General features: G+C 38.3%; 1 protein-coding gene across 7 annotated transcripts in view; it reads left to right on the top strand.

Moving 5' to 3' along the window:
- The first annotated feature begins 796 nt into the window (after positions 1–796).
- Positions 797–12,323, top strand: part of yki (Transcriptional coactivator yki) — a 51,499-nt gene continuing 39,972 nt past the window's right edge. For 2 of the 7 annotated variants that reach the window (XM_034981912.2, XM_034981911.2), the window contains exon 1: positions 807–1,444. In XM_034981912.2, the coding sequence (XP_034837803.1) occupies positions 972–1,444 (473 nt within the window). In that variant the 5' untranslated portion in view covers positions 807–971. Of the gene's footprint in view, positions 1,445–12,323 lie in introns of all 7 variants that reach the window. The other 5 variants (XM_034981900.2, XM_034981920.2, XM_069503165.1 and 2 more) reach the window with 4 other exon arrangements.

Genomic DNA, 12,323 nt, shown 5'->3' on the forward strand with positions numbered 1-12,323 from the left:
TTTATGAATACAATGCAACGTTGTGACCCTTTACCGAATGCGTAAAAAGCGATTATCTATCGTTAAAACAAACATTAGTTTAATTATCTTACCAAGATTCAAGAAAATGATGTTGGGCTTATTACGAAGCACCAAAAACAAGCGTAAATCACTTGCTTGAAAAATCAACATGCCTAATTCATCTGACACTAGTGTCAAACGCCTGGAGTGTCAAGGACATTAAAGATGGCGTCTAGCCAGGTGATCCTATCAGTATAATAAAGCTAGTATTGATGGAAAAAGTGTTTTTTGGAATTACCCCCAATTCGCATACACATTCTCTCTTGTTGGCGCGAGCGCGAGTTCACTCATCACTGGGTACCTACATAAATTGGCGAATTTTATACGCTTTAATTTGCGGTGTGCGGGCTGCGGGTTGAATAAGATGTACCTACCTACTTAGTGAAAACCGCAGTCGGGGGTTTTTTTAAACTTCTTAAAACCAGAAATCATACGGATAAGAATCGATGAGGGGATCAATTTCCCTACCTAATAAGTAGGTAATAGGTAGGTATTTACTTTCCAGGGCGCAGATAATAAGCATTGTGGTGCAGGTGTGCTAAGTACAGGTGTCAAAAAGATGCCTTAACGCCTATAATAGGCAAAATAATAATATTACTTATGTTTGTTTTGTGGAGCTTTGTGATGGGTTTAACTCGAGTGAAGGATAGTCAGTCGTTAGGTAGGTGTGCTAAGCGGGTTGCGGGCATGCGGGGCATCGTTCTCGGAGACCGGTCCGCGCGGGTGGCGGGGTGTGCGCGTGGGCAGCGGGGCAGCGCGCGGGCCGCGGGGCGTGCGTCAGGCCGCCAGTCGCGCACCGAGCGCTATACTACGAATACGTCGGGTGGCGTCGCGCCGACCCGTCGCGTGCTAGTGTTGTGTCATAGCGGTGGGCCAGGTCGGTTTCGAGATTTATTCGTTCCGACTCAACCATGGCTCTCAACTCGGACGGTGAACAGAAATCGAACCTGGTCCTCCGCGTAGACCAGGATTCTGACTCTGTTTTGCAGTCATTGTTCGACACAGTGCTCAAGCCCGACTCGAAACGACCGCTACAGGTGCCTTTGCGTATGCGACAGCTTCCGAAGTCGTTCTTTAACCCGCCGTCGACCGGTTCCAAGTCGCCATCTGTCTCTCATTCGCGAGAAAACTCGGCCGATTCGGCATTCGGATCGTCGTCCGCGACTGGCTCCGCTCCAGTGTCCCACTCCCGAGCACACTCGTCACCTGCGAGCCTCCAGCAGACTTACGCCGCGGGTCAGCAAACTCAACAACCGCCGCTGCCTCATCAGCATGCCAAGCAGAGGTCCTACGATGTTGGGTCACATCTGCCAGACGATCTCGGCCCTTTACCGGCTGGCTGGGAACAGGCTCGCACACCAGAAGGACAGATATATTATCTGAAGTAAGTTTCTTGAACTGGAATATTTTAAAATGTTGTGGCGTCTGTTTATTTCAGTACTTATAGTTAAGGCTAAATTGAACCTGAATGTCATCGGCCTTTCTGTTCCTCAATCATTCAGTCGCAGGTGATTATTGCGCATTTCCTTGGCTTCTTGAATGTAGGTAATAAGGTAACCTCATAGTGCTCGTAATACATAGCTACCTGTGGTACCTAATCATATTTTTGTTATGGCGATATACGACTAGGTATATGTATTTACAATTATGTAGGTCTTTCCTATCAAGTTGTGTATTTGATAGTCATTTGAAGTAAGGTACGTTTATACCTACCTACCCTACCTGCACTACAGTCTACACCTACTTAGCGTAAGTCTACCGTAGGTATAAGTAGGTACCGATAAAATAATTACCTAGGTACCTACTTACCTACGCAATTAGCTATGAATATAATTAATGGACAAAGTTCGTCGCAAAGCGATCATTATCATTAATCGCTAAGGTGGTTTGCCTGTGCAAATTGCTCATTTACGAATAGAATTAGAAAAAACCGGCCAAGTGCGAATCAGACTCGCGCACTGAGGGTTCTGTAGTACAATCGTATTTTATCGACATTTTGCACGATAAATCAAAAACTACTTACTAGATCTCTTTCAAACCAATTTTCGGTGGAAGTTTGCACGGTAATGTAGGTACATCATATATTTTTTTTAGTTTTATCATTCTGTTATTTTAGAAGTTACAGGGGGGGGGGGGGGGGGGAAATCACACATTTTACAACTTTGGAAGCGCGTCTCTCGCGCAAACTATTCAGTTTAGAAAAAAGTTATATAAGAAACCTCAATATCATTTTTGAAGACCTATCCATCGGTACCCCACACGTATGAGTTTGAGAGTGAGAAAAACCTACCGTATACCGTGTCATCTGAAATTATGTGCTCAAATTACGGTACATTACGGCAATTGCCATATCAGTGGCAACACTGCCTCGTGTACCAACAACATGTGGAAACGAGCGGTGCCGGAAATAACCAGCTCGACCGCAAGCTACAGGAAAGCGAGCGCAGTGCGTAGAGAACTCCCAATGCTGAGTGCTGACTGTGGCGGTGCGGATGAGATTGTTATTTGTACAGAAAAGACATCAACATTGATTGCCTATGTTTTATGTACTTTTTCACACCACTCGCTCGACAATGCCGTATCACAGACCTATCTAAAGGTAAAGTACGACATAACACTCCTAGCCGAGTTATAATGTTGTACTGAAATCCATTACGCCTTGAGGGATGTAATGTAATTTGAATTTAGAACATTCCGCATCCAAAGCAAATTCTCTTCCATAAAAGGAGTTTTTGTTCATCAATTATTGCTGTCTCGCTTAGACGTATGATGGCGTCCCTCTCACTTGCGTGATTTAATTTTTTCTATCTCGCTTTGATGAGTGATGGTGTCCCTTTCACTCGCCAGAAACACGAACCATAGAGTAAAGATGATTGAAAATTCCCTCCAAAACTTATCTGCGAAACGTTTTATTGTAATGAATTATTTATTTAACTTAAAATAAACTTTCGAGTGACGATTTAACTCCGGAAACTATTAATTCTCAAATCTCAAAGTATAATATGGTTGGCTCCCAGAGTCTAAAGACAGATTGGTAGGTACCTATTTAAGCATACGAAGATTTTGATTTTATTGTCTCGCGAGGTATGAAAATTAGAGTATTGAACGCGGAGGTAATGCAGTCTTTGTCTTGGGCGCCCCTAAACCCCGCACTTCATTCATGATTCTAGATGCGACACCTTCGCTGCGCTCGGTAGTTACTCTAAAATCCCTCTTTACGCTTGGGATTTATCCCGGCGCCCGTGACGTAAGACATTGCATCACACCCATGTTCTACTAGTATAATACGTAGTTAATTGTAAACTAGAATCTGAGAAAAATTAAAAGACTCACCTAGTGGTTGCGTCTTGAAGTCTATGTCTAAAGTGCCGGCTAGAGCATATTATGCGTGAGCGTCTCTAAATCTATGCTCTACATACGCTGACGCAAAGACCAGCAGAAGAGAAGGGAGTTGTGAGAGTGGGAAGCAAGTGCTCACCCAGTGATTGCGTGATGCATCTCAAAGTCTATGTCCACAGTGCCGGCTAGAAGTTTATATGCAATTTGGAGAATAGAGAGTGCTCACTAATCACTCATATCAGTGATAGCATCACGTATGTCAACGCAACAGTATTTGTTTTAATCTTTCACAATAATTGTTCTTTCTAAGGCGGCGGCGGTGATGATGACGATTTTTCTCATTTCTTCTTCGGAATTCGAGCGCAAAACTTTAAAAAAGAACATGTTTTTCGACTTACCTATAATAAACTTTTTTCGATAAAATGGAAAAAATCTGTAAATGGGACCGTATTTTTTTAGAGATGGAGGTGTGATAAGCTTTTTCTAAAGGTTTTGACTTTTGATGGCTTATATTTAGTAAAGCGAGAGGTATCCTAAATACATTTGTATACTTACTGACTTTTAAAACAACCCGTTTGACTCCGCTGGCTGGCCCAACTCGGCTGGGCAGCGTTCGGAAAGCTTCGAGCGAGTTGTCTCTCGTCCAAAATTCTTCGGTTTCGAACAGTGCGTGTGGGCAGTGAAGACATGGTCGATAACTATGGGCCTCATAAGAAAGCTCAGAGTCACTCAGCGGGCGATGGAGAGAGCTATAATTCTTGGAGTTTCTCTACATTATCAAATCAGAAATGAGGGGGTTTGTAGGAGAACCTGAGTAACCAACATAGCTCAACGGGTTGCGAAATGCGAAGCTGAAGTGGCAGTGCGCTGGGCACACAGGTCGAAAAACCGATAGACGGTTGCTAGAATTGCGATCTCTTACCGTAAAGCGCAGCCTTGGAAGACCCCGCACTAGGTGGGCAGACGACATAAACTAGTTGCAGAGGCCGCTGCGCTGGATTCAGGCGGCACAAGAACATAGCGTGTGGACGTCCCTACAAGAGACCTATGTCTAGCTGTGGACGTCAATAGGTTGACAATGATGTTCGACTCCGATCCTATGACCGGGTCATATCTTCAAAAATAAAATTCATTGCGCCGTCATATTCTCTTTTATCACAATCGTTTATCTTTCGACCTGATAATACCTAAGTACTTAGTGATAAAATTTGATAAGTCTTGTAAAAATGAATCACGGGGTAGGTACTATAATGGGTATGGATACAAAGAATCACTTGTTACCATTTGTTTGTTTTAACAAACATTGAAAAGTTAGTCTTAAGACTTAAGAGGAGTTCATCGAGCGCTTCCGAGGGCGCCCTAACAAAGTCTGATATTTATTTTAATACTTGTTGACCTGCCTCGGCTTCGCACAGGAGGCGTAGTGCCTACCTATTCCAGTCTATTCATAAGCAAATATGAATATGTTATAATAAGAATAATTACCTGATTAATATTAACCTTTGAAATTTTCTAAATAACGATGCCACCCGTATCTATTGAATTGCACTGAGACATTTAAGAATTAAGACCATTATTTTTGACCGAAGTTGAACCTGTAACTACTTACATTTATTGCATAGATCGCCAAGGATTTACTGTTATCCGTTGAGGAGTTCCGTCCCCCATTTCTGAAACTATTCATCAGATCTTCTACTTACACAGAACCTACCTTTTTTAGGGTTCCGTACCTCAAAAGGAAAAAGGAATCCTTATAGGATCAATTCGTTGTCTTTTGGTCTGTCTGTCTGTCCGTCTATCCTGCCTGTCAAGAAAACCTTTAGGGTACTTCCCGTTGACCTAGAATCATGAAATTTGGCAGGTAGGTAGATCTTATAGCTGATATTTGGGGAAAAATCTGAAAACCGTGAATTTAGGGTTAGATCACACAAAAAAAATTAATTTGTGGTCATGAACTATTAATTAGTATTTTCAATTTTCGAAGTGAGTGATTATATCAAGTGGGGTATCATATGAAAGGTCTTTACCTGTACATTCTAAAACAGATTTTTATTTATTTTTATGCATCATAGTTTTTGAATTATCGTGCAAAATGACGAAAAAATACGACTGTAGTACGGAACCCTTATTGCGCGAGCCTGACTCGCACTTGCCCGGTTTCTTGTTGATAAACTGTTTACTTAAAGTGCTTTAAATGACTAGTAATTACTAGTCAGAATAATTAGATTTGTTGGCCTATAATAATGTCGTTTGTTTGGTAACAGAGGTACTTACCGTGTCGAGTCTGGCCGGCGCGCCGTTCGTCTCACCGGTGGACAACAGCCAATGCTACATCAAAGCTTTTGCCACCTCGTAAATAAACCATAGCCAGTAGCCGCAAAATATGTGGATAACAAAGTAGTGCACCTAAAATCACTTATTGCTGTATAAGTTTTTTTTGCTAGTTATTATTTTTGCTATTTCAATATTTTCATTTATGATCAAAGTCAAATTGTGTTAAAGCCTTTCATCCTTCATAACAAAACCGGCCAAGTGCGAGTCAGACTCGCGCACTGAGGGTTCCGTACTACAATCGTATTTTATCGACATTTTGCACGATAAATCAAAAACTATTATGCTTAAGAATAAAAAAAACCTGCTCCTTTATTCATTTTGAGGTACGGAACTAAAAGATGGTTAAATACCTATTAAACGATACTTAAGTTAACGTAATACTTCGACACGATAATTTAGTTAAGTAATTAATATAAGATAATTAGTATGATACTTACATAATTTTTTCTGTCGATATAAATGTTTTTTTTTTTGCATAACTCGCTTCGTTAACGTACGTTGAGATGCCAAGGCGGAAGGCCTGCACAACGCACGTCTAGCCGTGAAGCACTTCAGAAGCTCTGAAAATATTGATATTTGGAATATCAAAGGTATTAATTTAGATAGCCGCTTGGCTCTGCTCACTGCACGTCGGCCGTACGAAGCACTAGATGGTCCATTGCAAGCGGTGCGTCTCTTCCGTGTCAGCAAATAGACGTGCGCATCGTTTCTTAATTGCAAGTTGGGCCGATGTTTTATAAGCTCCATAACGGCCAGCGTGTCTCGCTTGCGAAATGTTTGCTTTAATTATTATTGGAATGGAGGGTAATTCTCTGTGGTTTTGTTCGGCTAGACTTGGCGATGTTCCGAAATGGGTAGCGATGCAAATTGCCTTGGCGGACGCCCAACGCGGCGCTATCAGCGCGCTTGCTTTAGTGTAACACCTTACAGTCACTGATGACTCTTGACCTGGACTTCTTTTAATTAAATGCTCATGCGAATACGTAATATTTTGAGGTTATAAAGTCACATAAATAAAATAGTGTCGGTAGGTAATAAAGCAAATACGTACATACGTAGATGTGTATCTACATAGAATAGCTGTACCAAGCCAACTTAACGTTGCCCATAACAAAAGGATGGTCGTTGTTCGTAAAATGAACCGAGTCATTTGACATAGCACAATAATATTATTTCCTTTAATGGTTCGTCCTTTGAATCCTTAATCAGAGAAACTTCTGTTGAATATATAACCATACTCAGGCCTCTGATGAACACATAGTACCTAGGTAGAGTTCATTCAACTCCGCTTTACTATTTCATCCCTTTCCTTCTAGGCAGTAATTTTTATTTTTTATCAAAAATAACTACGTTTTATCAAACGTATTAGACGATAAGACGACGACGACGAGGTTATAAAACGTATGTCTTTTTGAAACCTTTCATATAAATTGAACCTTAATCCTTATGACACTATAAGGAACTTTAAGTGCTTATCCTGCTATAAGAGTTTTTATTAGCTTTTTAAAACTGTTCCTAATGGAATAACTTCACTTCAATTCTATGGAATAAGCGAAATTAAATAAGAGGGTTTCAATATCTTTAGAATTAAGTACTTACCTGCTCTTATCAGCGTCACTGTGGCGTCACTGAACGTGGTGCCTAATCTATTAGTAATAACACGTCAATATTTTGTCACCGTACTAAAAATACAATAACTGATCGATAATCAGTACATTAGTCATTAACAAAAAAACTTTAATAGGAACGTCTGCATAATGTTGCAAGTGGTAAACATTACCTAAGTACTTTATAGTAAGATTACTAGTTAAGTAATTAACTTAAGCCTCACGACTGTTTCTAAGAAAGAAGGTGAAGTAGGTAGTCACATGCACAAGTGAACTTATCGTATTGTATTCAACAAAGCGATAACGTTTGAAATACAGCACTATCGCCTTCCCAGAAACTTGGCGTCCGTTTAGGTTGCCGTCGGACGCGACAGGTAGCTAACGGCACTCTGTCGACAGTGAGATTTTAGTTTTAAAAACTTAAAAGCGCTATCAAAATATATATAAACAAGCTTATGCTCGCGACTTTGTCCGCGTGGACTACGCAAATTTCAAACGCCTCTTTCACCCCGTTAGGGTTTGATTTTCAAAAATCCTATCTCAGCGGATGCCTACGTCATAATAGCTATCTGCATGCCAAATTTCAGCCCGATCCGTACCTATAGTAGTTTGAGCTTTGCGTTGATAGATCAGTCAGTCAGTCAGTCACCTTTTCCTTTTATACATATTAGATGTTCATAGGTACATACAGCTCTGCCAAAGAAACTTCTCATAATTACGAAATTAGGCAATGAAAATTATCGAAACAATAATGTACTACAGTTAACAGTAATGCATTATAGTTTTTTTCAAATCAAATCATTTATTTGCACGATAGCAGTACAGCGGTTTAGTTTTTGATTTAACATGCAAAATGTCTAAAAAATACGACTGTAGTACGGAACCCTCGGCGCGCGAGTCTGACTCGAACTTGGCCGTTTTTTAGGGTTCCGTACCTCAAAAGGAAAAACGGAACCCTTATAGGATCACTTTGTTGTCTGTCTGTCAGTCTGTCAAGAAACCTACAGGGTTCTTTCCGTTGACCTAGAATCATGAAATTTGGCAGGTAGGTAGATCTTATAGCAGAAATTCACACATCATACACCACACAAAAAAAATAAATTGTGGTCATGAACTAAAAATTAGTATTTTCAATTTTCTAAGTAAGATAACTATATTAAGTGGACTATCATATGAAAGGGCTTCACCTGTGCATTCTAAAACAGATTTTTATTTATTTTTATGCATCATAAATTTTGATTTATCGTGCAAAATGTCGAAAAAATGCGACTGTGGTACGGAACCCTCAATGCGCGAGCCTGACTCGCACTTGGCCGGTATTTTTTTTATTAAGTTGGTACGTGTTTATTAAGAATTTGAATAACAAATAGGTAACGAGCACCGTATATTATATTAGGTATACTAGCTGACGCCCGGGACTTCGCCCGCGTGTATTTAGATTTTTAACAATGCCGTGGGAACTCTTTGGTTTTCCGGGATAAAAAGCCACTACCCACCTCACTTTCATTTTCATAATATGACGATAAGGTTAACGAATCCTTTAATACTCTAAGAACCCTTTAAATACAAATTAAAAATCTTAATCAAATGGTCGTCATCCCACTAAAAAATATCTACGAGGTAGTTGCAACAGTCGACAATTGCGTAATTGCGGTTATAAAACAATATTGCCTCATTAATTTTATTGACGCATACGTTTTTGTAAATTCCCCGAGTAGGTAAAATAGGCTTATTTATTTGCATCCAAGTTTGTCAGCTGCAAGTATCAGAGAATACCTAAGAAAATTTCTAACAAAAGTTAATATAATTTTAGAAACAACTAAGTAGGTACTTTCAGTACACGGCACGAAATATTGCACATCGAACATTTAACGGTTTCGTAGAGCGTTGTCTCTGTCGTTGAGATCGACGAAACTTAACATAGCTGTATGAGTGACAGAGGCGACGCCGACGTTCTCCGAAGCAGAAATCTCTTTCTATTGTGTGTTTTTGATGTATGTAATGTAATTTATTATAGAAATGTTTAACTTACGGGTTGACATAGTCACCTATGATAGTCGCCCACAAAAAAAAAAAAAAAGTTCGATGTGCAATATTTACTGCCGATACCTACCTGTATTTAATTTTGGACATATTAAAAATATACAAGTTTGATACTTTAGAAATATGTATTGCCTTACTTATTGAAGTCTTAATGTCGCTATTGTGTGATGTTATCCAGTTCATCATCTAATCTTATCGCGGCGACTTTTATTGTTACTACACTTCTAGTACTTACTAATCTTGTCAACGCAATGAATAGGTACCTAGTTGAAGTAGTTATTCAAATCATTCATTTTTTAAAGTAGACTACCTAAGAAAACAGTGTACACTTTTGATAGTCAAATAGGTGAATTAATATAAGTAGGTGGTCATAAAGCTAGCCTTATCTAATTAATGTAGGTACAATTGATTTTATGCACTGTTATATAATCTTTAAATATATATATAAAAGGAAAAGGCGACTGACTGATCTATCAACGCACAGCTCAAACTACTGGACGGATCTGGCTGAAATTTGGCGTGCAGATAGCTATTATGACGTAGACATCCGCTAAAAAAGGATTTTTAAAAATAGAGTTGTATTTCTAAGGGGGTAAAATAGGGGTTTGAAATTTGTGTATACCACGCGGACGAAGTCGCGGGAATAAGCTAGTATTTTATATAATTGTTTTAATTTCTATAAATTTATCTTTCTTGCTATTTGCGTAGGTAGACACATTCGTACTAATTTTAAAAATTGAAATATTTCACAAAATAGCCAAATATTATCAGCGTAATCATCTTTAGATATACGTGTCGTAAAATGCGATATTTGTTGTTATTTTAAACTTACGAGGTAATGCGACATTTATATATCCTTTTGTGTGTAAGATAGCGTTAAGTGTTGCTCTTATAATGTGGAGTGAAGAAAACTAAGCTTTGTTTCGACCACTTAAATCTTATTATTGTTTGGAGTACTAGAAGCAAAAACAAGGTAGGTACTCAGTTTCCACGGTCTGATTACTGGATGTTGGCTCTAGACAGCGTCTTTATCGGAATCAATCAGAAACTATTATTCTGTTGTTAAATGCATTATTTGTTTGTTTTAATCTCTTGCTGAAGAAGATCATAATAATCCGTCATAAGTCATAACACGATAAGTAACCTTGTGTAGGTTGCTCACATTTCGAATAACCTTGCGTCTCACATTAGACTATTAAAATCCATTTTTAACTTTCTATATCAAACATCTATGTGTAACCGTTTTGTACTTACTGCCTAAATTACTTATTTATTTCAATAATACCAGATACCAAAATTACTTACTGACTTCTTGACCAGATGACTTTTTTCGTAGTGGAAGCGTATCTAGGTATGTATTTATAGTCGGTGTTAATGCATAAAGAGTGAGTCATTTTCTTATATCTACATATAATACGCATTATTGAAAACGCTATAGTATTGAATCTAGTGATTAGTTTTCATTATTTATTCATAAAAATACCCTGGGGGTCATTTTGATTGCCCAATTCATCTCGCTATATAAATATAGTTAGCGAATCGCCCCGCTCGCGCTGATAAATACGAAAATTGGTCATTAATACTTGTAGACCTCTAATAATATAATAATAAGTAATTAGCAAAATATACTTAGGTATAGCGAGAATTCTGAATTACGTAAATCGCTAATGTCCCATATTTTGGCATTAACTTTATTACTCTACAAAACTGAAATAGACGGCAGAGCTTCTCAGCTATCAATATTATCTGTAGATAAGTAGCTCTTAAGCAATCAAGACTGATGAAGGATGAAAATAGGCTCATGCAAGGGATTCACAAAACCTTTACTTAGCGTACAATTAATAATAATAATAATTAGTCTCAATGAGTTATTGATACTGATCATCCCTTTGTTCACAAAAAAAATTTAATTTAAAATTTATATACCCCTGACACAAAAACCTCGAAAAAGTAAAAAAATAATATGTATTGGCCTTTAAGTTTAATATGAATAGTAAAATTTATATCCAAGAGCTCGTCCCGTTGGGGGGACCGCTTAAGTTAACAGCAATTTTATTCTTTCTACAACAGCATAAATACTAAGGTACTTTGTCATTTTTAGGTTTACTAGTTTTATTTTATTTACTTAGCGACTAAGATAAATCTTTGGACGCTGTTTAAACTGTTATTGAATAGTGCATTGTATGATATAATCGGGTTTAACTTTGTTTAAACTTTCTGGTGAAACAGATTTTGTAGCAGCTATTTATATTAGAGAAGTAGACACCCTCACATCCCTCAATGAAATTCCCTACAGATGTGGTTGAGGTTCACGATACCTGCTGTACAAATGTAGCGGTCTCTTCAAGGGTAGATCTAGGCACATTATCAAGCTTCGTAGACACAGATGTTTTTCATCGACCTGTGTCATCGGTATTAACGTACCTACTCCAATAATACTTGTCGTGATGAACAAAGCTGTTTGTAATGATAACGTGTGAGGCATTCAGAGACCACACCGGTTGAATACTTACTTATAAGAGCGATGGACGTTAGAACGTACCTTTTATCTATAGTAGGTAATTGTGTATGTATATAAATGTAAATTTTTTAAAGACTGGATTGTATAATCAGTGGTTATTAACTGATTTTGGTCTCAGAACTAGAATACAAAGTTACTTACGTTACATACACTATTCAAAGTTGAAATGCGCAGTTAAAGAAACCTGTTACAACTATCCAGATGTATAGTTCTATTTCAAATAATTCAATATTATGAAATCTCTTTCTTCTTCCTGCGTTACACGGTACACCCTCAACTTTGGATCGTAGTGTCCCCTTATTGCTATAATAATGATGATCTCCATGAATCTTCCATTTTCTCTGTTGCGAAAGTCTTTTTGTCGTTCTTTAAATAAATAGTTGTAATTCTTCACAGCTTTAAGTATAGTCCATGCAAAA

This window comes from Maniola hyperantus, chromosome 2 (assembly GCF_902806685.2).
Source record: "Maniola hyperantus chromosome 2, iAphHyp1.2, whole genome shotgun sequence".
NCBI classification, from domain to species: domain Eukaryota; kingdom Metazoa; phylum Arthropoda; class Insecta; order Lepidoptera; family Nymphalidae; genus Maniola; species Maniola hyperantus.